Source organism: Dendropsophus ebraccatus, chromosome 3 (genome assembly GCF_027789765.1).
Source record: "Dendropsophus ebraccatus isolate aDenEbr1 chromosome 3, aDenEbr1.pat, whole genome shotgun sequence".
NCBI lineage: Eukaryota > Metazoa > Chordata > Amphibia > Anura > Hylidae > Dendropsophus > Dendropsophus ebraccatus.
This window is the reverse complement of record NC_091456.1, coordinates 188,305,707-188,330,167: the sequence shown is the minus strand read 5'-3', so window position 1 is coordinate 188,330,167 and position 24,461 is coordinate 188,305,707. Positions and strand designations below refer to the sequence as shown.

At 46.1% G+C, this 24,461-nt stretch overlaps 1 protein-coding gene and 1 pseudogene across 1 annotated transcript in view; both read left to right on the top strand.

Moving 5' to 3' along the window:
- The window catches only part of LOC138787584 (oocyte zinc finger protein XlCOF7.1-like), a 35,281-nt gene extending 27,077 nt beyond the window's left edge, over positions 1-8,204 (top strand). The window contains exons 2-3 of the mRNA XM_069964931.1: positions 3,162-3,264; positions 6,309-8,204. Coding sequence (XP_069821032.1) covers positions 3,162-3,264; positions 6,309-7,219 — 1,014 coding nt within the window. The 3' untranslated portion in view covers positions 7,220-8,204. The remainder of the gene's footprint in view (positions 1-3,161; positions 3,265-6,308) is intronic.
- LOC138786597 (zinc finger protein 208-like) overlaps positions 1-24,461 on the top strand; it is a 646,972-nt pseudogene that overhangs the window by 447,763 nt on the left and 174,748 nt on the right.

Sequence of the window (24,461 nt, the reverse complement as noted above, 5' to 3'; positions counted from 1 at the left end):
ATGTCCCCCGCCCTGTCAGTGCTGCTGCATGTAACTATGAGCGCTCATTACGAGTGCTCATAGTTACAGTTCAGATGGCAGCAGCGAGCGGGGCAGCGGCCCTGTCCAGCGGTTTGAGCACAAGAGCGGGGCGTGGGGGCCCCCCTGGATGTTGGGGGCCCCAAGCGATCTGGGGTGCTTGGTGCCAAAGACCGCCACTGCATGTACATTACACATATACAGCACTACTGTGTACACATACAGCTCAGCTACATGTACATTACACATATACAGCTCAGCTACATGTACATTACACATATACAGCTCAGCTACATGTACATTACACACATACAGCTCACCTACATGTACATTACACATATACAGCTCAGCTACATGTACATTACACACATACAGCTCAGCTACATGTACATTACACACATACAGCTCAGCTACATGTACATTACACATATACAGCTCAGCTACATGTACATTACACATATACAGCTCAGCTACATGTACATTACACACATACAGCTCAGCTACATGTACATTACACATATACAGCTCAGCTACATGTACATTACACACATACAGCTCAGCTACATGTACATTACACACATATACAGCTCAGCTACATGTACATTACACATATACAGCTCAGCTACATGTACATTACACATATACAGCTCAGCTACATGTACATTACACATATATACAGCTCAGCTACATGTACATTACACATATACAGCTCAGCTACATGTACATTACACACATACAGCTCAGCTACATGTACATTACACACATATACAGCTCAGCTACATGTACATTACACACATACAGCTCACCTACATGTACATTACACATATACAGCTCAGCTACATGTACATTACACATATATACAGCTCAGCTACATGTACATTACACATATACAGCTCAGCTACATGTACATTACACACATACAGCTCAGCTACATGTACATTACACATATATACAGCTCAGCTACATGTACATTACACATATACAGCTCAGCTACATGTACATTACACATATATACAGCTCAGCTACATGTACATTACACATATACAGCTCAGCTACATGTACATTACACACATACAGCTTACCTACATGTACATTACACACATATACAGCTCAGCTACATGTACATTACACACATACAGCTCACCTACATGTACATTACACATATATACAGCTCAGCTACATGTACATTACACATATACAGCTCAGCTACATGTACATTACACATATACAGCTCAGCTACATGTACATTACACACATACAGCTCAGCTACATGTACATTACACACATACAGCTCAGCTACATGTACATTACACACATACAGCTCAGCTACATGTACATTACACACATATACAGCTCACCTACATGTACATTACACATATACAGCTCAGCTACATGTACGTTACACACATACAGCTCAGCTACATGTACATTACACATATATACAGCTCAGCTACATGTACATTACACATATACAGCTCAGCTACATGTACATTACACACATACAGCTCAGCTACATGTACATTACACACATATACAGCTCAGCTACATGTACATTACACACATACAGCTCACCTACATGTACATTACACATATACAGCTCAGCTACATGTACATTACACATATATACAGCTCAGCTACATGTACATTACACATATACAGCTCAGCTACATGTACATTACACACATACAGCTCAGCTACATGTACATTACACATATATACAGCTCAGCTACATGTACATTACACATATACAGCTCAGCTACATGTACATTACACATATATACAGCTCAGCTACATGTACATTACACATATACAGCTCAGCTACATGTACATTACACACATACAGCTTACCTACATGTACATTACACACATATACAGCTCAGCTACATGTACATTACACACATACAGCTCACCTACATGTACATTACACATATATACAGCTCAGCTACATGTACATTACACATATACAGCTCAGCTACATGTACATTACACATATACAGCTCAGCTACATGTACATTACACACATACAGCTCAGCTACATGTACATTACACACATACAGCTCAGCTACATGTACATTACACACATACAGCTCAGCTACATGTACATTACACACATATACAGCTCACCTACATGTACATTACACATATACAGCTCAGCTACATGTACGTTACACACATACAGCTCAGCTACATGTACATTACACATATATACAGCTCAGCTACATGTACATTACACATATACAGCTCAGCTACATGTACATTACACACATACAGCTCAGCTACATGTACATTACACACATATACAGCTCACCTACATGTACATTACACATATACAGCTCAGCTACATGTACGTTACACACATACAGCTCAGCTACATGTACATTACACATATATACAGCTCAGCTACATGTACATTACACACATACAGCTCAGCTACATGTACATTACACACATACAGCTCAGCTACATGTACATTACACATATACAGCTCAGCTACATGTACATTACACACATATACAGCTCACCTACATGTACATTACACACATACAGCTCTGCTACATGTACATTACACACATACAGCTCAGCTACATGTACATTACACACATACAGCTCAGCTACATGTACATTACACACATACAGCTCAGCTACATGTACATTACACACATATACAGCTCACCTACATGTACATTACACATATACAGCTCAGCTACATGTACGTTACACACATACAGCTCAGCTACATGTACATTACACATATATACAGCTCAGCTACATGTACATTACACATATACAGCTCAGCTACATGTACATTACACACATACAGCTCAGCTACATGTACATTACACACATATACAGCTCACCTACATGTACATTACACATATACAGCTCAGCTACATGTACGTTACACACATACAGCTCAGCTACATGTACATTACACATATATACAGCTCAGCTACATGTACATTACACATATACAGCTCAGCTACATGTACATTACACACAGGGCTCTGCTGCAGGGATATATAACACACATACACAGCTCTACTCCACACACATCACACACACAGCTCTGCTGCACACACACCACTTCAGCTCATCCAGCACAGCAGAGTAGATGTGGAGTGTATTGTCTCCTGTGACGTCAGCAGAAGGGGCGGGGCTGTGCTGAGGTTACAGGAAGCAGGAAACTACCGAACTATATACTCCTGTATACTGAGAAACAGAGGGAAGGAAACTCCAATATCCACAGTAAGATGGGAGGAGACAGGAGAGGACTGGTGTGGGGGGTCTGTATACAGGGGGAGAGGACTGGTGTGTGGGGTCTGTATACAGGGGGAGAGGACTGGTGTGTGGGGTCTGTATACAGGGGAGAGGACTGGTGTGTGGGGTCTGTATACAGGGGGAGAGGACTGGTGTGTTGGGTCTGTATACAGGGGAGAGGACTGGTGTGTGGGGTCTGTATACAGGGGGAGAGGACTGATGTGTGGGGTCTGTATACAGGGGAGAGGACTGGTGTGTGGGGTCTGTATACAGGGGAGAGGACTGGTGTGTGGGGTCTGTATACAGGGGGAGAGGACTGGTGTGGGGGGTCTGTATACAGGGGGAGAGGACTGGTGTGTGGGGTCTGTATACAGGGGGAGAGGACTGGTGTGTGGGGTCTGTATACAGGGGGAGAGGACTGGTGTGTGGGGTCTGTATACAGGGGAAGAGGACTGGTGTGTGTGGGGTCTGTATACAGGGGGAGAGGACTGGTGTGTGGGGTCTGTATACAGGGGGAGAGGACTGGTGTGTGGGGGGTCTGTATACAGGGGGAGAGGACTGGTGTGTGGGGTCTGTATACAGGGGAGAGGACTGGTGTGGGGGGGGGGGGGGTGTATACAGGGTGAGAGGACTGGTGTGGGGGGGGTCTGTATACAGGGGGAGAGGACTGGTGTGTGTGGAGTCTGTATACAGGGGGAGAGGACTGGTGTGTGTGGGGTCTGTATACAGGGGAGAGGACTGGTGTGTGGGGTCTGTATACAGGGGAGAGGACTGGTGTGTGTGGGGTCTGTATACAGGGGAGAGGACTGGTGTGTGTGTGGTCTGTATACAGGGGGAGAGGACTGGTGTGTGGGGTCTGTATACAGGGGGAGAGGACTGGTGTGTGTGGGGTCTGTATACAGGGGAGAGGACTGGTGTGTGTGGGGTCTGTATACAGGGGAGAGGACTGGTGTGTGGGGCGTCTGTATACAGGGGGAGGGGACTGGTGTGTGGGGCGTCTGTATACAGGGGGAGGGGACTGGTGTGTGGGGCGTCTGTATACAGGGGGAGGGGACTGGTGTGTGGGGCGTCTGTATACAGGGGGAGGGGACTGGTGTGTGGGGCGTCTGTATACAGGGGGAGGGGACTGGTGTGTGTGGGGTCTGTATACAGGGGGAGAGGACTGGTGTGTGGGGTCTGTATACAGGGGAGAGGACTGGTGTGTGGGGCGTCTGTATACAGGGGGAGAGGACTGGAGTGTGTGGTCTGTATACAGGGGAGAGGACTGGTGTGTGTGTGGGGGCTGTATACAGGGGGAGAGGACTGGTGTGGGGGGTCTGTATACAGGGGGAGAGGACTGGTGTGTGGGGGCTGTATACAGGGGGAGAGGACTGGTGTGGGGGGTCTGTATACAGGGGGAGAGGACTGGTGTGGGGGGTCTGTATACAGGGGGAGAGGACTGGTGTGGGGGGTCTGTATACAGGGGGAGAGGACTGGTGTGTGGGGTCTGTATACAGACTGGATGGAAAGAATGAATTCAGTCTCTGTATGTGTTCCCTCCAGTCAGATCCAGTAAGAGAACAGCACCAGAGAGATGTCCCCGTCCTCTTCTCCCACAGGATCAGGATCAGGTAGATGGAGATGTTCCCTATGATCTGTACATCCCACCTGACTTCTCCTACTGTCTGATGACTCTTACAATATTTCTTTCACATCTTATGAATCAGGGGGAAGGTGGGAACAATATTAATGCTTTGAAAACGAATGTGAGCAGTGATATGCAGTATAAGGACATCACTACAGGGAAGGATCTAAAGTCTATTAATGCTACCGACATTATGGTAAAAGAAGAAGAGACAGATGACAGCAGTGATGAGCAGTATAAGGAGGACATCACTACAGGGAAGGATCTAAAGTCTATTAATGCTACCGACATTATGGTAAAAGAAGAAGAGACAGATGACAGCAGTGATGAGCAGTATAAGGAGGACATCACTACAAGAATGGATCTGATCCCTATTAATGATACAGAAATAAGGATGAAAGAAGAGACAGATGTGAGCAGTGATGAGCAGTATAAGGAGGACATCACTACAGGGCAGGATTTGAAGTCTATTAATGATACAGACATTATGGTAAAAGAAGAAGAGACAGATGACATCAGTGATGAGCAGTATAAGGAGGACATCACTACAAGAATGGATCTGATTCCTATTAATGATACAGAAATAAGGGTGAAAGTAGAGACAGATGTGAGCAGTGATGAGCAGTATAAGGAGGACATCACAACATGGAAGGATCTGAACAGAATTAACGCTATACAAAAAGTTAAAGAAGAGACCGAATACGGCAGTGATGAGCAGTATAAGGAGGACATCACTACAGGTAACCGCCCAGGTGAGTAGTGACCACTAAATGTAGATAACAGTCACACATTCTCCTCAGTCCCCGGCTGTAACTATTTATAGTGACCATCTTGTCGTCTATGTACTTGTACTATGTATGATCATGTTACCCACTCTGCAGATACAGCAACCAGGATCGGCTTTGCATAAACTATATGAACCAATCGTTTATACATCCTACATATACAGTATTGGGGCAGTCTGTGCGGGAACTAAATGCTGGTGCTGTGTATGCACGCTCAGTTACACGTTACCTGCATGAACTATATGAACATACGGACACTTAGGGCTCTATTACACGGAGTGATAATCTGCAGATTCACCCGATTATCGTTCTATGTAATAAAGACAAAAAGCAGCTGAAGAACCGGTCATTGTCTGATCGCCGTCTTTCAAACAGGTTATCGGTATGTAGGGGGTCAGTAGTCCTATTATTTATTTGAGAAGAGTTTCCATTACTTTTACTACTAAGGACGTCATCTCCCCGGCCTCCAGCTTCTAGATTCTTCTCCCTGACACTTCCTGTGGATGGGAACAGATCTGATCATTCTTATTATGTTACATAAAAAAGAGTAACTTTCCATGTCTGCAATATGTTTAAGCTTCTATTACTGGGAAATAAGAGAAATGGTGTTTTCTCCTTTGCAGATGATTCTACCAGGAGCTCAGGGGGACATCAGATCTCCTCAGAGGATCATATCACACAAGATACATATGAGGAGCCGTCCACTATCCCAGATACACCCTCAGCCCCTCACAGCAAAGATCTCTCATCTCATTTTGTTATACAAGTCCCTTTTTATTTATGTTCAGAATGTGGGAAATGTTTTACACAGAAATCGATTCTTACTACTCATCAAATAATTCACACAAAGAAGCCATTTTTATGTTCAGAATGTGGGAAATGTTTTGCAAAGAAATCCAATCTTACTATGCATCAAAAAATTCACACAGGAGAGAAGCCATTTTTATGTTCAGAATGTGGGAAATGTTTTTCACAGAAATCATATCTTTCTAAACATCAAAGAAGTCACACAGGAGAGAAGCCATTTTTATGTTTAGAATGTGGGGAATGTTTTAAAAGCAAATCAAGTCTTCTTTACCATCAAAAAATTCACGGGGCGGAGAGGTTATTTTCATGTTCAGAATGCGACAAATGTTTTGTTTTGAAAAGATATCTTACTTCCCATCAAAAAATTCATATAGGGGAAAAGCCATTTTCATGTTCAGAATGTGGGAAATGTTTTACATGGAAATCAGATCGTAATAAACATAAAAAAAAACACACAGGGGAGAAGCCATTTTCATGTTTAGAATGTGGAAAATGTTTTACAGAGAAATCAGTTCTCACCAGACATCAAAGAATTCACAGAGGTGAGAAGCCATTTTCATGTTCAGAATGTGGAAAATGTTTTACTGTGAAATCAAATCTTGTTAAACATCAAAGAACTCACACAGGGGAGAAGCCATTTTCATGCTTAAAATGTGGGAAATGTTTTTCTCACAAAGCAACTCTTGTTAGTCATCAAAAAACTCACACAGGGGAGAAGTCATTTTAATGTTGAGAATGCAGTAATAATGCCATCTTTTGTCTCCCTTAGCAGTATAGAGAAACATGCTGCCTGGACTGTGTAATTTGGATGCTAGGGCGCTACTCTCAGGGATACTTGCTAGTCACTGATTATACCTGACTATACCAATGTATTCTGATGTGTAGGATTGCATATTCATGTCTTGGCACACACTTAGGAGTGATTGCCTAAGTTCTCTATCATTTTCCGGATCCGACTAGATAATTGGGATCATTATGACTGCTGGAGAGGATGATGGCAGAGGGATGCTCAGTGTCCCTCCAGTGCCCTGTGTCCACTGAGCATCCCTCTGCCATCATCCTCTCCAGCAGCCACAGCCCGCACAGCTCTGGGAGTCGGGTCGTGACATCACCATGTTATCCAGGAAGTGACATCACCATGTTATCCAGGAAGTGACATCACCATGTTATCCAGGAAGTGACATCACCATGTTATCCAGGAAGTGACATCACCATGTTATCCAGGAAGTAAAGCCTTGATGCAGTAGTAAGTTCAGAAAAAAAAATTAATTTATGTGCATTTCCCGTAATAAGTGTATATTGAGGATTTGTATATCCTTTGGGCGGCAATACAATACTTTACCCTTAGAAGACCAGGCCAATTTCTATTTTTGCTCTTTTGCTTTTTCCTCCTCGTGTATATAAGGCCATAGCGTGTACATTTTTCCACCTAGAGACCCACATGAGCTCTTATTTTTGGCGCCACTAATTGTACTTTGCAATGACAGATGTAATTGTTGCCTAAAATATGCTGTGAAACCAGAAAAAAATTATATGTTTGGTGAAATTTAAAAACAAAAGCATTTTGGGGGAAGGTTTGTTTTTACGCTGTTCGCCCTAGGGTAAAACATGTTATATATGTTCCTCAAGTCAGTTCGATTACGATGTTATGTAACTTGTGTAACTTTTATTTTACCTAACAGCTTTTAAAAAATTAAAACCTTTTAAAAGAATATATGTTCCTTAAAATTGCTATATATATATATATATATATATATATATATATATATATATTTTTTTTTTACTCATTTTTCTCGAGTTGCATAATAAAATTACATGAACAAGGTTCACACAATATACATGTCACAAATAGAGGGGTATGCGTGGGAACCCTGCCCATAAGCAAGAGTCCAGGATACTGTCTTTCTAGGACAATCATAGAAACAAAAGTAAACAGTGGAGTAACATATTCCATATACAAAGGGAGTGAGGTGTTTCTCCATACATAAAGGAGCTATATTACGTATTCGTAGGTACTTCAGATTCTGAAATAAGTGTCAGGGGGGATTGACACCACAAGTCTCAGACTTTCCCAAATTTGTTGGGGCAACCTCTGTGTTTAAAAAACAGCTGTTAATAAGACACTACTGAATTAACTATGGAGATCCACATAGGGAGTGTACAGTCATGGCCAAAAGTTTTGAGAATGATACAAATATAAATTTTTACAAAGTCTACTGCTTCAGTTTTTAAAATGGCAATTTGCATATACTCCAGAATGTTATAAAGAGTGATCAGCTTAACAGCAATTACTTTCAAAGTCAATATTTGCCTAGAAAATTAACTTTATCCCCAAAAAACACATTTCAACATCATTGCAGCCCTGCCTTAAAAGGACCAGCTAACATTGTTTCAGTGATTGCTCCATTAACACAGGTGTGGGTGTTGATGAGGACAGGGCTGGAGATCAATCTGTCATGATTAAGTAAGAATGACACCACTGGACACTTTAAAAGGAGGCTGGTGCTTGGTATCATTGTTTCTCTTCTGTTAACCATGGTTATCTCTAAAGAAACACGTGCAGTCATCATTGCACTGCTCAAAGATGGCCTAACAAGGAAGAGTATCGCAGCTAGAAAGATTGCACCTCAGTCAACTATCTATCGCATCATCAAGAGCTTCAAGGAGAGAGGTTCCATTGTTGCCAAAAAGGCTCCAGGGTGCCCAAGAAAGACCAGCAAGCGCCAAGACTGTCTCTTAAAGAGGACCTCCCCACCCCCAGATAGATCCCCTTATACTTACCTCATGTCGCCGAGTCCCGCTGCCGGAGCCGGTCCCGGGACGGAGATATCCTGGTCAGAAGCCGGCGCGCGCGCTGTGGAGATGAGTCCAGCGTCCATAGAGAATGAATGGAGCCGGACTCATCTCTGCTGCGTGCGCACAGCTCCATTCATTCTCTATGGACGCTGGACTCATCTCCACAGCGCGCGCCCCGGCTTCTCACCGCGATATCTCCGTCCCGGGACCGGCTTCGGCAGCGGGACTTGGCGACGTGAGGTAAGTATAAGGGGATCTATCTGGGGGTCGGGAGCCTGTCACCCCGGCGCGGGGGGTGACAGGTCTCCTTTAAAAGTGTTTCAGCTGCTGGATAGGGCTACCAGCAGTGCAGAGATTGCTCAGGAATGGCAGCAGGCAGGTGTGAGTGCATCTGCACGCACTGTGAGGAGGAGACTCTTGGAGCAAGGCCTGGTCTCAAGGAGGGCAGCAAAGAAGCCACTTCTCTCCAGAAAAAACATCAGGGACAGACTGATATTCTGCAAAAGGTCCAGGGAGTGGACTGCTGAGGACTGGGGTAAAGTCATTTTCTCTGATGAATTCCTTTTCCTGTTTGGGACATCTGGAAAACAGCTTATTCGGAGAAGACGAGGTGAGCGCTACCACCAGTCTTGTCTCATGCCAACTGTAAAGCATCCTGAAACTATTCATGTGTGGGGTTGCTTCTCAGCCAAGGGAATCGGCTCTCTCACAGTCTTGCCTAAAAACACAGCCATGAATTAAGAATAGTACCAGAATGTCCTCCAAGAGCAACTTCTCCCAACCGTCCAAGAGCAGTTTGGCGATCAACAATGCCTTTTCCAGCATGATGGAGCACCTTGCCATACAGCAAAGGTGATAACTAAATGGCTCAGGGAACAAAACAGAGATTTTGGGTCCATGGCCTGGAAACTCCCCAGATCTTAATCCCATTGAGAACTTGTGGTCAATCATCAAGAGACGAGTGGACAAACAAAAACCAACAAATTCTGACAAAATGCAAGCATTGATTGTGCAAGAATGGACAGCTATCAGTCAGGATTTGGTCCAGAAGTTGATTGAGAGCAGCCGGGGAGAACTGCAGAGGTCCTGAAGAAGGGACAACACTGCAAATATTGACTTGCTGCATTAACTCATTCTAACTGTCAGTATAAGCTTTTGTTACTCATAATATGATTGCAATTATATTTCTGTATGTGATAAAAACATCTGACAAACACACATAAAAACCAGAGGGCAGCAGATCATGTGAAAATATAATATTTGTGTCATTCTCAAAACTTTTGGCCATGACTGTAGGTGGTCTCCTGTCTATCCATTGCAACGCGATGGCCTTGCGGCAAGGAACAAGGTTTCTCGCATAAAAAGAATATTGTGATGGGTCCACACCTCCTCACTCAACGCACCAAAGAGACACACTGTAGGATCAAGAGGCAGTTGCATAGGGCAAATAGTGGTGAGAGTATTGACCACCTTCCTCCAGAAGGCCTGTAGACAGGGGCAGGCCCAAATCATATGCCGAAAATCGGCTGGCTCCATTTGACATTTGGGACATGTGGACGCAGGTATCCTGCCCATACGATGCAGACGTATAGGCAGTAGCGGATTACAATAGGTTTGTTTCGGGCGGTAGCCCGGGGCCCTCAGCTTCTGCGTATAGGAGTCAGTTAACTTTGATGTATGATATACAGTTGTGTAAGTTTATGGTTTATGGATGGTGACACCTTAACCCTTTAAGGACGGAGCCAGTTTTCATTTTTGCACTTTTGTTTTTTCCTCCTCATGTTAAAAAGGCCATAGCGCTTGTATATTTTCCCCTAAAGACCCACATGAACCCTTATTTTTTGTGACACCAATTATACTTTGCAAATACAGACATAATTTTTCTATAAAATACGCAGCAAAACCAGAAAAAAATTATATGTGCAGTGAAATTGGAAAAAAAGGTGCAATTACTTTTATTTCGAAGAGTTGTTTTATTCACGCCGTTCGCCCTATGGTAAAACTGACATGTTATCTATGTTCCTCAAGTCAGTACGATTACAATGATAGACAACTTGCATAACTTTTATATTATTTGATGGCTTTTAAAAAATTAAAACCTTTTAAAGAGGTAGTGCGGCGCTCAGAAATTATTCACAGAATAACACACATTACAAAGTCATACAACTTTGTAATGTATGGTATGTCTGCGAATGGCCCCGTTCCCCGTGTCCCACCACCCCCACCCGTGTACGCGGAAGTGTTGGTGCATTTTACATTACGTGATCCGTGTCGAGGGCCGTCCGCCATCTTGTGCCAAACGTCATCTTCGGACGGACGGCCGAGTCGCTGCCGCCCGTCCCCCCTACGCCGCGTCACAACTGTGCTCAGCCGCGATTGGGGGACCTCTATATACACAGCACTGATCCCCCTGGGGGACTTCTATATACACAGCACTGATCCCCCTGGGGGACTCCTATATACACAGCACTGATCCCCCTGGGGACTTTTTTTTTTTTTTTTTTTTTTTATAAAGTTTATTTAACATAAATAGAATTCACAATACAAACCACCTAGCTCTCGTCCCAAAATCAGGACAATCGCACATATACAAATCTTATTTCCCCCAATACATCAATCAGAAATAATTGTAATATCATAGAAACAAACCCTCCCCTCCCCCATAACCCCCCCCCTACCAGCCACAGAACGAGAGAGACAAAAGAAGAGAAGAGAAAAAAAAAAAAAAATTCACCACTTCCTCCACAACCGCTTACACTTATCCTCTCTACTCCTAATACCCCTAGCCTCCCACCAATCATACCTTTTGATCACATTCACTTGACTTATCCACTCCTCTATTGAAGGTCCCGTCTTCCCTATCCAGTTTCTCAAGATTACCAATCTTGCCAAGAACAATACTTTAACCAAAAGATTTCCCTCTAACTGTAATTCCGTTTTTTCCCCCAAAACTGCCACCTCTAATGTGAGTTGCCCTTTACAGATACCTTTATTATCCAGAACTTCCATTACTCCTATCCAGTATTCTTTAATCTTAGAACATAGCCAGAACATATGGGTCAGATCTGCCTCCCCCTCTCCACATCTATCACAGCATGAGCTCTCCCGGACTCCCACCTTGTGCAAAAACAATGGTGAATAATGAACTCTGTGCAATATTTTAAATTGTATAAGTTTGTATTCAGGATTCTGTGATACTTTATTAACACTCTTAAGCATACCCTTCCATCTAGATTCTGAAAGTGATCCACACACCCTCTCCCATTTAGCCTTAAGGGCGGGCACCCTTAATTCATATCTTTCTTCCAATAATATTGTGTACACCCGTGAAGGAAGCCCCTTCCCTTTTGTCAAAGCCATAACTTTTTCCATTCCTTCATTACAGAAAATAAAAAAACTCTCTTTATTACGTGTTCTATTAACCGCGTGTTTTAATTGTGCATAAAAAAATCTATTTTGCCAGGTATCTACATAACCTATAAAGAGATCTTCCCATTTCCTGAGAAGACCTCCCTCAAAGAAAAACTGAACTTTACTATGTCCAAACTCCTTCCAAAACTTCTGATTAGAAAGTTCCTCAAATTCAGGGAAGTTAATATTATTCCACAGCTCCGTACATGCCAAGCTCCCTCTAACCTTACAAACCCTGGGGACTTCTATATACACAGCACTGATCCTCCTGGGGGACCTCTATATACACAGCACTGATCCCCCTGGGGGACTTCTATATACACAGCACTGATCCCCCTGGGGGTCTCCTATATACACAGCACTGATCCCCCTGGGGGACTCCTATATACACAGCACTGATCCCCCTGGGGGACTCCTATATACACAGCACTGATCCCCCTGGGGGACTTCTATATACACAGCACTGATCCCCCTGGGGGACTTCTATATACACAGCATTGATCCCCCTGGGGGTCTCCTATATACACAGCACTGATCCCCCTGGGGGACTCCTATATACACAGCACTGATCCCCCTGGGGGACTCCTATATACACAGCACTGATCTCCCTGGGGGACTCCTATGTACACAGCACTGATCCCCCTGGGGGACTTCTATATACACAGCACTGATCCCTCTGGGGGACTCCTATATACACAGCACTGATTCCGCTGGGGGACTTCTATATACACAGCACTGATCTCCCTGAGGGACTCCTATATACACTGCACTGATCTCCCTGGGGGACTCCTATATACACAGCACTGATCCCCCTGGGAGACTTCTATATACACAGCACTGATCCCCCCTGGGGGACTCCTATATACACAGCACTGATCCCCCTGGGATACTTTTATGTACACAGCACTGATCCCCCTGGGGGACTCCTATATACACAGCACTGATCTCCCTGGGGGACTCCTATGTACACAGCACTGATCCCCCTGGGGGACTTCTATATACACAGCACTGATCCCTCTGGGGGACTCCTATATACACAGCACTGATTCCGCTGGGGGACTTCTATATACACAGCACTGATCTCCCTGAGGGACTCCTATATACACTGCACTGATCTCCCTGGGGGACTCCTATATACACAGCACTGATCCCCCTGGGGGACTCCTATATACACTGCACTGATCTCCCTGGGGGACTCCTATATACACAGCACTGATCCCCCTGGGAGACTTCTATATACACAGCACTGATCCCCCCTGGGGGACTCCTATATACACAGCACTGATCCCCCTGGGATACTTTTATGTACACAGCACTGATCCCCATTGAGATCAATGCAGTGTATATAATAGAGCACTGATCTATCAGATCATTGCTCTATTATTCTGGTCTGCTGCAGACCAGCTACATGGATTGCCGAGCCGGGATCAGCATCATTCCGACGCTGAGCCCCGGCCGGCTCATTACAACGGATTTCCCTTCCGCGATCTCGTGAAGGAGATCCCCCACTAGACACCAGGGACAGGGGGCACATACACTATTCAAATGCAGCTGCCAGCTTTGACAGCTGCATTTGAATAGTTAATTAGCCGGCCGCGGCGGCTAATACCCGCAGTGGCTAATACCCGCGGTCTCCGGCTACACATAGCAACCGGGGACCGTGGGCTGCAGAGAGGGCTCACGTCGGGAGCCCTCTCTGATCACCCTTAACGGCCGCATGACGAGTATACCCGTCATGTGTCGTTAAGAGGTTAAGATTTGATTCCAGTATTATGTCATATGTGTCATCTGACAAGGCAGGGATGTGGTCTCTCCACCTGTCTACGGTTGATAGAGGGATAGAGGCAGATTTCGTGTGTATGAGGTGGGAGTAGATAGAGAAAACTAGTCCCCCAGGACCTTGTGAGCGTTTGATGCCGATTAGTGGATAACTGGAGATGGCTGGGTCTTATAACCCACACTGTGTGTGTAGAGAGTGCCGTAACTGTAGAAACCTATAGAAGTGTGCATTAGGGATAAAATATGTAGATTTCAGTGTGCCAAAAGAAACAACAACTTTGTTCTTATAAACCTGAGACTGCATACCCCTACCCCTTCCCAGTAGGCAGCATCATGAAAATTCAGTAAGTGCGGGAATTTACTATTATGCCAGAGGTTAGACTCTTCAGGAATAACAGTGTACCCGGAGATTTTATGTGCTACCTGCCACACCTGCCGAGCAACTCTATGAATGGGAAGTAGGTGCCTGTGAGGTATAATGTCGACTACCAGCGCTGACCAGAGCTGAGTTATCAAGAAGATGGCCCTCGGTAGACGTAAGTGTCTAACCACGTAACTAGATATTTTAGTTGACCGGCCAAGTAGTAGAGATAAAGGTCAGGGCCTTCGGCCTTTGTAACTTGGCTAGCTGCAGTTTCGATCTAGAGGCGCCCAATATAAAACCAATAATGGCTGATTCTATGGTCTTAAAGAAAAGTTTAGGGATCGGTATAATATATACGCGCTGGAGGACATACAGGCACTTAGGAAGGACTACCATCTTCACCAAGTTTTTTCTACCAGCTACTGACAGAGGGAGAGCACTCAAAGTTTTGAATTTGTCTCTAAAATGGCCAATTAGGGGATCTATATTAATATTTATCCTATAAGAGGATTGGGAGCTTATATGGACACCAAGATATTTAAAGTGTGATCCTACGGAGAGTCCCTCCACTGTAGAGCCTAAAAGATGGGATCTAGCTGGGTGTACGTACACTATGAAGGACTTAGTCCAGTTTATTACTAGGCCAGAGTAGAGACCAAACGTGTCAATAAGGTGAATAGCTCTGGGCAAAGAGGCATTCGGTTCAGAAAGAAATAAAAGAAGATCATCAACGTAGAGGCCAATTTTATCCTCTCCGCCAGTGTGTAAGTCCCCGACACTCCGAGTCTGATCTAAGAATGGCTGCTAGGGGCTCTATAGCTAATATAAATAAAAGGAGGGATAGGGGACACCCCTGACGGGTGCCTCTACCTAAAGGGAATGAAGGGGAAATTAGCCCATTAAGGGATATAGCTGCAGTAGGGCATTTATATAGTAATGAGATCCATCTAATAAAATTGGGCCCGAATTTGAATTTTTGAAGAACTGCCAACAGGAAAGGCCAATCAATGGAATCAAAGGCCTTGGCATCGTCCAGCGCCGCCAAGGCCCAATCTTCCTTCTGCGCACACCCCCTTTGCACTGCTATTTGTGCTCTACGAATATTATCAGAGGCGCTCCGACCAAGCACAAAGCCTGATTGGTTTTTATGTATGAGGGAGGGCATAATTCTATTAAGAAGATTAGCTAAAAGTTTTGTAAGTATTTTATAGTCTGAATTTAGGAGGGAAATCGGCCTATAGGATCCGCTTTCTAGGGGATCCTATATCTGTCTTAAGAATAAGGACAATTGTAGCTTTATAGAAAGACTCCGGGAGGGACTGACATTCAAAAGAGGAATTTAGAACCAAAAGTAGGGACGGGAGAAGGAATTCTTTATATTGAAGATAGGCTTCCAGTGGAAGACCATCCGGGCCAGAGGCCTTCCCTTTTTCCAGAATCATGTATAGCAAGATCTACGCCCTGCTTGTAGCCAACTACTCCGGTTCTGCTCAGAGGGGTCCGCAATATAGGCTGCCTCCAGTCGGACACAATTGGTGGCTAATTCATCTTCCTGCCTTGCTGACTCACGTTTAACAAAAGAGATAGAGGACGGCAGACATCCTCTCCAGTACGCCTTTAAGGCGTCCCAGTACATGGAGTGGGAATCATATGTTAAGTTATACTGCAAGAAAGTTTGCAATTGATCTGGGATGCGGTCAGACTCCTTAATTCAATGTGAGCCAGAAGGGATGAATATTATGGATTCCTGTTATTCATAAGGGTACGTACATTTAATTCTAAAAGTAGGGGCGAGTGGTCTGACAAGGCACGTGGCAGGTGTGAGATATTAATAAGGAACGTACTCGTTTTGGCATTCCCAATGGCATAGTCTATGTGAGACAGGGTGTGATGCCTGGCAGAATGGCAGGTAAACGCGATGGAATCATTAAACCTTAGGATCCACAGATCTATCCAATTTAGTTCCAGTAACAACTTGCCAAAGGGGGTTTGTGAGCGGTAGCTGGTGTTTCACCCCAAAAACTGTCCAACTGTGGGTTAATGATTAAATTAAAATCCCCTAAGACTAGAAGCAGCACTTGCGAGTAGCCGCTGCAAATCTCGCTGCTTCGTATATAAATTGTAAGTAGGCTGGAGGTGGCAAATAAATGCCTATAATCACTACTTGCACAGATTCTATCCACCCCGACCTTCAGGATTCCTATATGTAGGCCCTGGTTCCCATCTATGTGACTTATGAATGAGGAGAGAGGTATGGGTAGAGTGGAGAGACCACTGAATCCATGGTTTATTCAAGAATTGAAGTGTAGAGTTTTGCAAGTTTTGCGTTCCTTGCAAACATATCATTTGAGGCTTATTTTTCTGGATCTGGGAGAACACGAAAGAGATCTCTTCCTAGGCGACCCTAGGCCCTGACATTGTGAAAGAACACTTTAAATTACATATCTAAATATATATGCACTTAAAAACTTAATGTTAGAAACTATACACACACACACACTCCTACAACAGGTAGGAAACCATGTAATATATGCTATGGATAAGTAGTGTGGCAGCTGAGAAAGTATAGCTTACAGTAAGACCCTCAGAGTCATGAGAAGAACTTCCCTTTCCATAGTACAATATAAAGAGAGACATAGGCATGTAATAGCATGAACCCCAAACATGTACAGCAGTTCTGAGATCAGGAGAGTCTCCAACTGCCAGATAGTTGTAATTGCATAAAGCCAGAATGTATAACATATATACTGGAGAGGTCCTGGACACAGCTCCATGTGGGATGCGACTCCTTGGCTGAACAATAACAGAGCCACAGTGTACTTATCTGCATCCAGGAGTGCAGCAGTCCATCTTAGCATCGGGAAGGCCTGCCCAAAGAGTGTACCCACTCCTCGGCTTCCGCAGGAGAATTAAAGAACATAAAGAGATACCACTCGCAATCGGGTTGGGTAAGACATGGAGTACGGGAGCTGGAGATCACGCAGCTTGGCCTTCACCGCCGTGAATGTGGCTCTGGTCTCCTGGTGCCGTGCTGCTCGGAGCAACGCGTCTCTATCTCTGCTGCTCAGGAAGCGTGCCAGGAAAGGTCTGGGGAAGGCACCAGGTGGCGGGGCTTTGGCAGGTACATGGTCCCCCCGTTCCACTGCAAATGTCGATGGCGGCAGATCCGGTAGCAGCTCCCGTATCCATCATTCAGTGAACGTGCAAGGTCATCGCCTTCAGAGCGCACCGGTAACGCCCCAGGATGCGAATGTTATTCCGCCTGAGGCGGTTCTCGAGGTCGTCTGCCCTTTGGGCCCATGAGGCAGCTGCTTTATCTAGAGACGCCAGGCGGGCCGGGAGTGGCGCAACAGCATCTACAAGCTGGGATACCCATTGCACCGTCTCACGTACTCTCTCCCTCAGCTTCTGCATGTCCTGCCTCAGTAACCCAACATCCATCTTTACTTCCAGCTTGCCGGTTAATGTTAAGGATGTAGAGGTATGTATAGCGTCCAGCAGTTGAGCCGACACTTGTGCCAGCGTGAGTTCATGTTCCTCAGCTTCTGTGTGGTCGCCTTCTTTAGAAGCACGAAGCTGGTCAGTGCTCTGTGATGGGGCAGGCCTGGCAAATTCCTTCAGCTTCTCGGCTGCCTGGGATTGCCGGGTGCGGTTCATTTTGATCCCTGGGTGATGAGGAAGGGATAAGATGCTTTTCAGGTAGGTGGTGTGAGGATATCTGCAGGATTAAAAGGGTATTTCACCCAAAAGCAAAAAATATGTAATGTCCCCAAACCTAGCTGATCTTACTCACCAAGTCCCCCTGAGTATTTTGAGCCGTCTCCCATTGTTCTAGCTGCTTCCGTTCCTGAGTTACAAGTTTTTCTAAAAGATGGTCTATATCCAAGATAGGAAACTACATTTCCCATCATGCAATGCTTATGCCTGATGATGATGATGAAGTAGCAGAGCTGAGATGGTGTAGCAGAGCTGACATGGCAGAAACGGTGTAGCAGAGCTGAGATGGCGGAGACGGTGTAGCAGAGCTGAGATGGCGGAGACGGTGTAGCAGAGCTGAGATGGTGTAGCAGAGCTGAGATGGCGGAGACGGTATAGCAGAGCTGAGTTGGTGAGATGGTGTAGCAGAGCTGAGTTGGTGAGATGGTGTAGCAGAGCTGAGTTGGTGAGATGGTGTAGCAGAGCTGAGATGGTGAGATGGTGTAGCAGAGCTGAGATGAACACCATGCACAGTTGAGCTGCCGGGGTGTTGGGGGGAGGCGCAGGTGAGAGGGAGGGGGGGTTTCAGTGGTGGGGATAGTGCCACCGGTGAGCCGTGGTTGATGGGGGGGGACAGTGAGCCGCGGTGCCGCTGGTAAGCGCCGCGGGTGGGCTGACAGCGAGTAACCGGGTGGGGGGAGGAAGGTGTGCTGCGATTGAGTCGTGGGTGTGAGGGGGGGTTGAGGGGGCCGCGGTCATGAAGTGATGGAGCTGCGGGTGACGAGGGGACAGTGAGCAGCGGGTGACAAGGGGGGGGGGGGGTGCCGCCGGTAAGCGCTGCTGGGGTGATGCGGGTGCCGCGATTGAGCCCAGCAGCGGGCGATGGGGGGACAGTCAGCCGCGGTGACGCCGGTAAGCGCCGCAGGCGAGCAGCGCAAGTGCACCGGGGACAGGTGGTGCCGCGATTGAGTCGTGGGGGGGGGGCCTGCGGGGTGCCGTGGTTAGAGCGATGGAGTGATGGAGCCGCGAGTGACAGGGGGTAGTGAGCCAGGGGCGGGTGTTGCGGGCGAGCGGCACAAGTGAGCTGTGGGTGCCGGCGGGGGCCGCGATTGAGCCCCGCTGCGGGTGACAGGGGGAAGTGAGCCGCGGGTAACGAGGGTACCGCGAGTGAGGGGTCACAGTCAGGGGGAGAGCTCTGGGACTGGGGGGAGGGCACACGGTACCGGTGACTGGGGTGGCTGCTGTTAGAGGAGACAGTGACAGCTGCACTGATCACTGTCTCCCTCTAACAGCAGCCACCACCGTCCTCCTCTTCAGTTTGGCTTGGTTAGAGGCGCTAACACGGCCCATTGAAGAGATGCAGGACACGGAGGGTCGGGGCCAGGAGCAGGGAGCGTGTCGGAGTGGACTGAGAGCTGATGATTCTCTGCAATCCCTGGGGGTGAATGTACCTAGATAACAGCAAAACCGTGCAGAATCCATAATAACTTTATAATGGAAAGATGGAAAGCTACGGGTGGGCAACGTATTAATGCAAAAATAATTTGGGGGGGAATACCCCTTTAAGGTCAGGTCTTAAGCGGTGTAGCCGGAGCTCTCACTAGAAGCGTCTGCTCATGGCCGCAGCAAGCTCCGCCCCCTAAAATTGCTATATTACCATGTTTATCACGCTTTTATTTTTTGGTCTATGGGGCTGTGTGAGGTGTCATTTTTTGTGCCATGATCTGTACTTTGTATCGGTATTTTGTTTGCATATATACGACTTTTTAACACAGTTTTTCTAGATTTAATGCAACTAAAAATGCGCAAGTTTGCACTTTGGAATTTTTTGGCACTAACGCCGTTTATCGTGTGGGATCAGGAATGTGATAATTTAATAGTACAGGCGAATACGCATGCGGCGATACCAAATATGATTGTTTGTTTATTTTTATTTATACAATGGGAAAAGGGGGGTGATTCTGATTTTTATTAGGGGAGGGGATTCTTTATTAATTAAAAAAAAAACTTTTTTCTTTTTTTTACACACTAACTAGAAGTCTTCCTGGGGTTAGGGTTATTTCCCCTGGGATTAGGGTTATACCCCCTGAGGGACTTCTAGTATAACTACATTGATCTCTCATTGACATTTATGCAGTACAGATATACAGCATAGATCAATGAGATTGGTGTTCTATTGCTCTCTGCTGCTGCAGCCGAGAGCAATAGATTACCGAGCCGGGATCAGCGCTATTACGCCGCAGACCCCCGGCTAGATAGGGGGCAGGGACCACTCCTCTGCGATCGCGCCACTAGACCACCATGGAGGGGGGAAAACAGGTACTTAAATGCATCTGTCAACTTTGACAGCTGTATCTAAATGCCTACTTAGTGGGCACGGCGATCTGACCGTGCTTCTAACTGCCGCAGTCCAACGCTGCAGATAGCACCCGGGATCGCAGTGATTCAAAGCGGGGTTGCCGCGCGGATCCCCCCATGAACCCCCCTAGCAGCGCCATGACGTACAGTTACATCCTAGGTCATCTAGGGGTTAGTAAAATTTTTAACCAGACTTCTCCTTTAACCCCTTAACGACATCGGGTGTAAATTTACGCCCTGATGCCGGTAAGGGAGTTCAGAGCGGGGCCGCGCGGCGACCCCGCCCTGAACCGCGGCGGTCCCGGGTGCCGCTTGTAGCCTGGGACCGTAGGTATTAGCGGGCACGGTCCGATCGCCGTGCCCGCTAATACAGTAATCAGATGCAGCTGTCAAACATGACATCTGCATCCGATTACCGGACCCAGCGTCATCCCTGGTGTCTAGTGGGGAGATCGCTCCTCCGGGATGTTATCCCGGAGGAGCGATCTCCGTTTCTGAAGCCGGACGGGGACCGCTCCAAGATGGCGCCGTCCCCGGCTCGGCACTCGTTTGTTTCCGGCTGCAGCAGCCGAAAGCAAACGAGTGCCGATCTCATGGATCTCTGCAGCATATCTATGCTGCAGAGATCTCTATGAGAGATCAAAGTGTATATACTAGAAGTCCCCAGGGGGGAATAACCCTAACCCCAGGGGGAATAACCCTAACCCCAGGGGGGCTTCTAGTATAAGTGTAAAAGTAAAAAAAAAATGTCATTATTAGTAAAAAGCCCCCTCCCCTAATAAAAGTCTGAATCACCCCCCTTTTCCCAGGTTATAAATAAAAGTAAATAAATAAATAAACATGTTTGCTATCGCCGCGTGCGTAATCGCCCGAACTATTAATTAATCACATTCCTGATCTCGTACGGTAAACGGCGTCAGCGCAAAAAAATCCCAAAGTGCAAAATTACGCATTTTTGGTCGCATCAAATCCAGAAAAATTGTAATAAAAAGGGATCAAAAAGTCGTATATGCGCAATCAAGGTACCGATAGAAAGAACATATCATGGCACAAAAAATGACACCTGACACAGCCCCATAGACCAAAGGATAAAAGCGTTATAAGCCTGGAAATAGAGCGATTTTAAGGAACATATATTTGTTAACAATGGTTTGAATTTTTTACAGGCCATCAGATACAATATAAGTTATATATGTTACCTATCGTTTTAATCCTAACGACTTGAGGAACATATATAACAAGTCAGTTTTACCCCAGGGCGAATGGCGTAAAAAACATTTCCACCAAATAAACAAAATGCTTTTTTTTTCAATTTCACCACACTTTGAATTTTTTTCTGGTTTCGCAGTGTACTTTATGCAAAAATTCAGCCTGTCATTGCAAAGTACAATTAGTGACGCAAAAAATAAGGGCTCATGTGGGTTTCTAGGTGGAAAAATGCAAGTGCTATGGCCTTTTAAGCACAAGGAGGAAAAAACAAAAACACAAAATCTAAATTGGCTCTGTCCTTAAGGGGTTAAAGGAGAAGTCCGGCCAAAACTATTTTTTAATATGTTATTACTTACGGAAAGTTAGACAAATTTCTAATGTACATTAATTATGGGAAATGCACATATAGGGCTACTTCCCTTAATTTAGTAGATCAGGGAGACTTCACAAATCGGGGGTGTAATTACAATGGATCGCCTGCAGGGGCGCACTATATATAGAAGTCAATGAGTACCATTGACTTCTATATATAGTGCGCCCTGCTGGACACTTCATTGAAATTACAATGGATGTGTATGTACATGTAATACAGTATACAGTGTTTTTGATTGAATACATTTATGGAATACTTTGGGGAGCAAGTGTCCTTGCCCCCAAAGTATTCCATAAATGTAATCAATCAGTACATAACAGTAAGCACTCAACTACTACTCTCATCAGAGAGAGTAGTAGCTGAGTTCTATCGCCGCTGCCGCCGCTGATGGGCGCAGGGGAGCCGCTCATCACTGTGCAGCTCTCATCCCCCTCCGGCCAAACTTTACTCTATGTGATCGCCCCCCCGTCCGCCGCTGCCCCCGCCCGCCTGCTGCCGCTGCGGCGCTTCAGCGGCAGCGATACTGACAGAGAGAGAGCCATTGGCTTCCTCCCTGTCAGTCACTCTTGTGGCCGCACTTCCTGCGGTCACAAGAGGCCGCACTCTCCCTCTAGCGCCCGACGTCACTGGAGCGTCGGCGCGAGGGTAAAGGGAGTGCAGCCTCTTGTGACTGCAGGAAGTGCGGCCACAAGAGGGAAGAGAAGAGGAACGCGTGGACCCAGGTGAGTAACAGTGTTTGTTTTTTTCAATGTTATATGGGAGGGGGAGCTATATACTATTGGGGAGCACAGGGGGCTATCTACTATGGGGGGGCACAGGGGAGCTATATACTACAGGGAAGCACATATACTATTGGGGAGCACAGGGGGCTATATACTATGGGGGAGCTATATACTATAGGGGAGTACAGGGGAGCTATATACTATGGGGGAGCACAGGGGAGCTATATACTATGGGGGAGCACAGGGGAGCTATATACTATTGGGGAGCACAGGGGAGCTATATACTATGGGGGAGCACAGGGGGCTATATACTATTGGGGAGCACAGGGGAGCTATATACTATTGGGGAGCACAGGGGGCTATATACTATGGGGGAGCACAGGGGGCTATATACTATGGGGGAGCACTGGGGTCTATATACTATGGGGGAGCACAGGGGAGCTATATACTATGGGGGAGCTATATACTATGGGGGAGCACAGGGGGCTATATACTATTGGGGAGCACAGGGGGCTATATACTATGGGGAGCACAGGGGAGCTATATACTATTGGGGAGCACAGGGAGCTATATACTATTGGGGAGCACAGGGGAGCTATATACTATGGGGGAGCACATGGGGCTATATACTATGGGGAAGCACAGGGGGCTATATACTATGGGGAAGCTATATATTATGGGGGAGCACAGGGGGCTATATACTATGGGGGAGCACAGGGGGCTATATACTATTGGGGAGCACAGGGGGCTATATACTATGGGGAAGCTATATATTATGGGGGAGCACAGGGGGCTATATACTATGGGGAAGCTATATATTATGGGGGAGCACAGGGGGCTATATACTATGGGGGAGCACAGGGGGCTATATACTATTGGGGAGCACAGGGGGCTATATACTATGGGGAAGCTATATATTATGGGGGAGCACAGGGGGCTATATATTATGGGGGAGAACAGGGGGCTATATACTATTGGGGAGCACAGGGGAGCTATATACTATGGGGGAGCACAGGGGGCTATATACTATGGGGGACACAGGGGAGCTATATACTATTGGGGAGCACAGGGGGCTATATACTATGGGGAAGCACAGGGGGCTATATACTATGGGGGAGCACAGGGGAGCTATATACTATTGGGGAGCACAGGGGGCTATATACTATGGGGAAGCACAGGGGTCTATATACTATTGGGGAGAACAGGGGGCTATATACAATTGGGGAGCACAGGGGGCTATATACTATGGGGGAGAGCACAG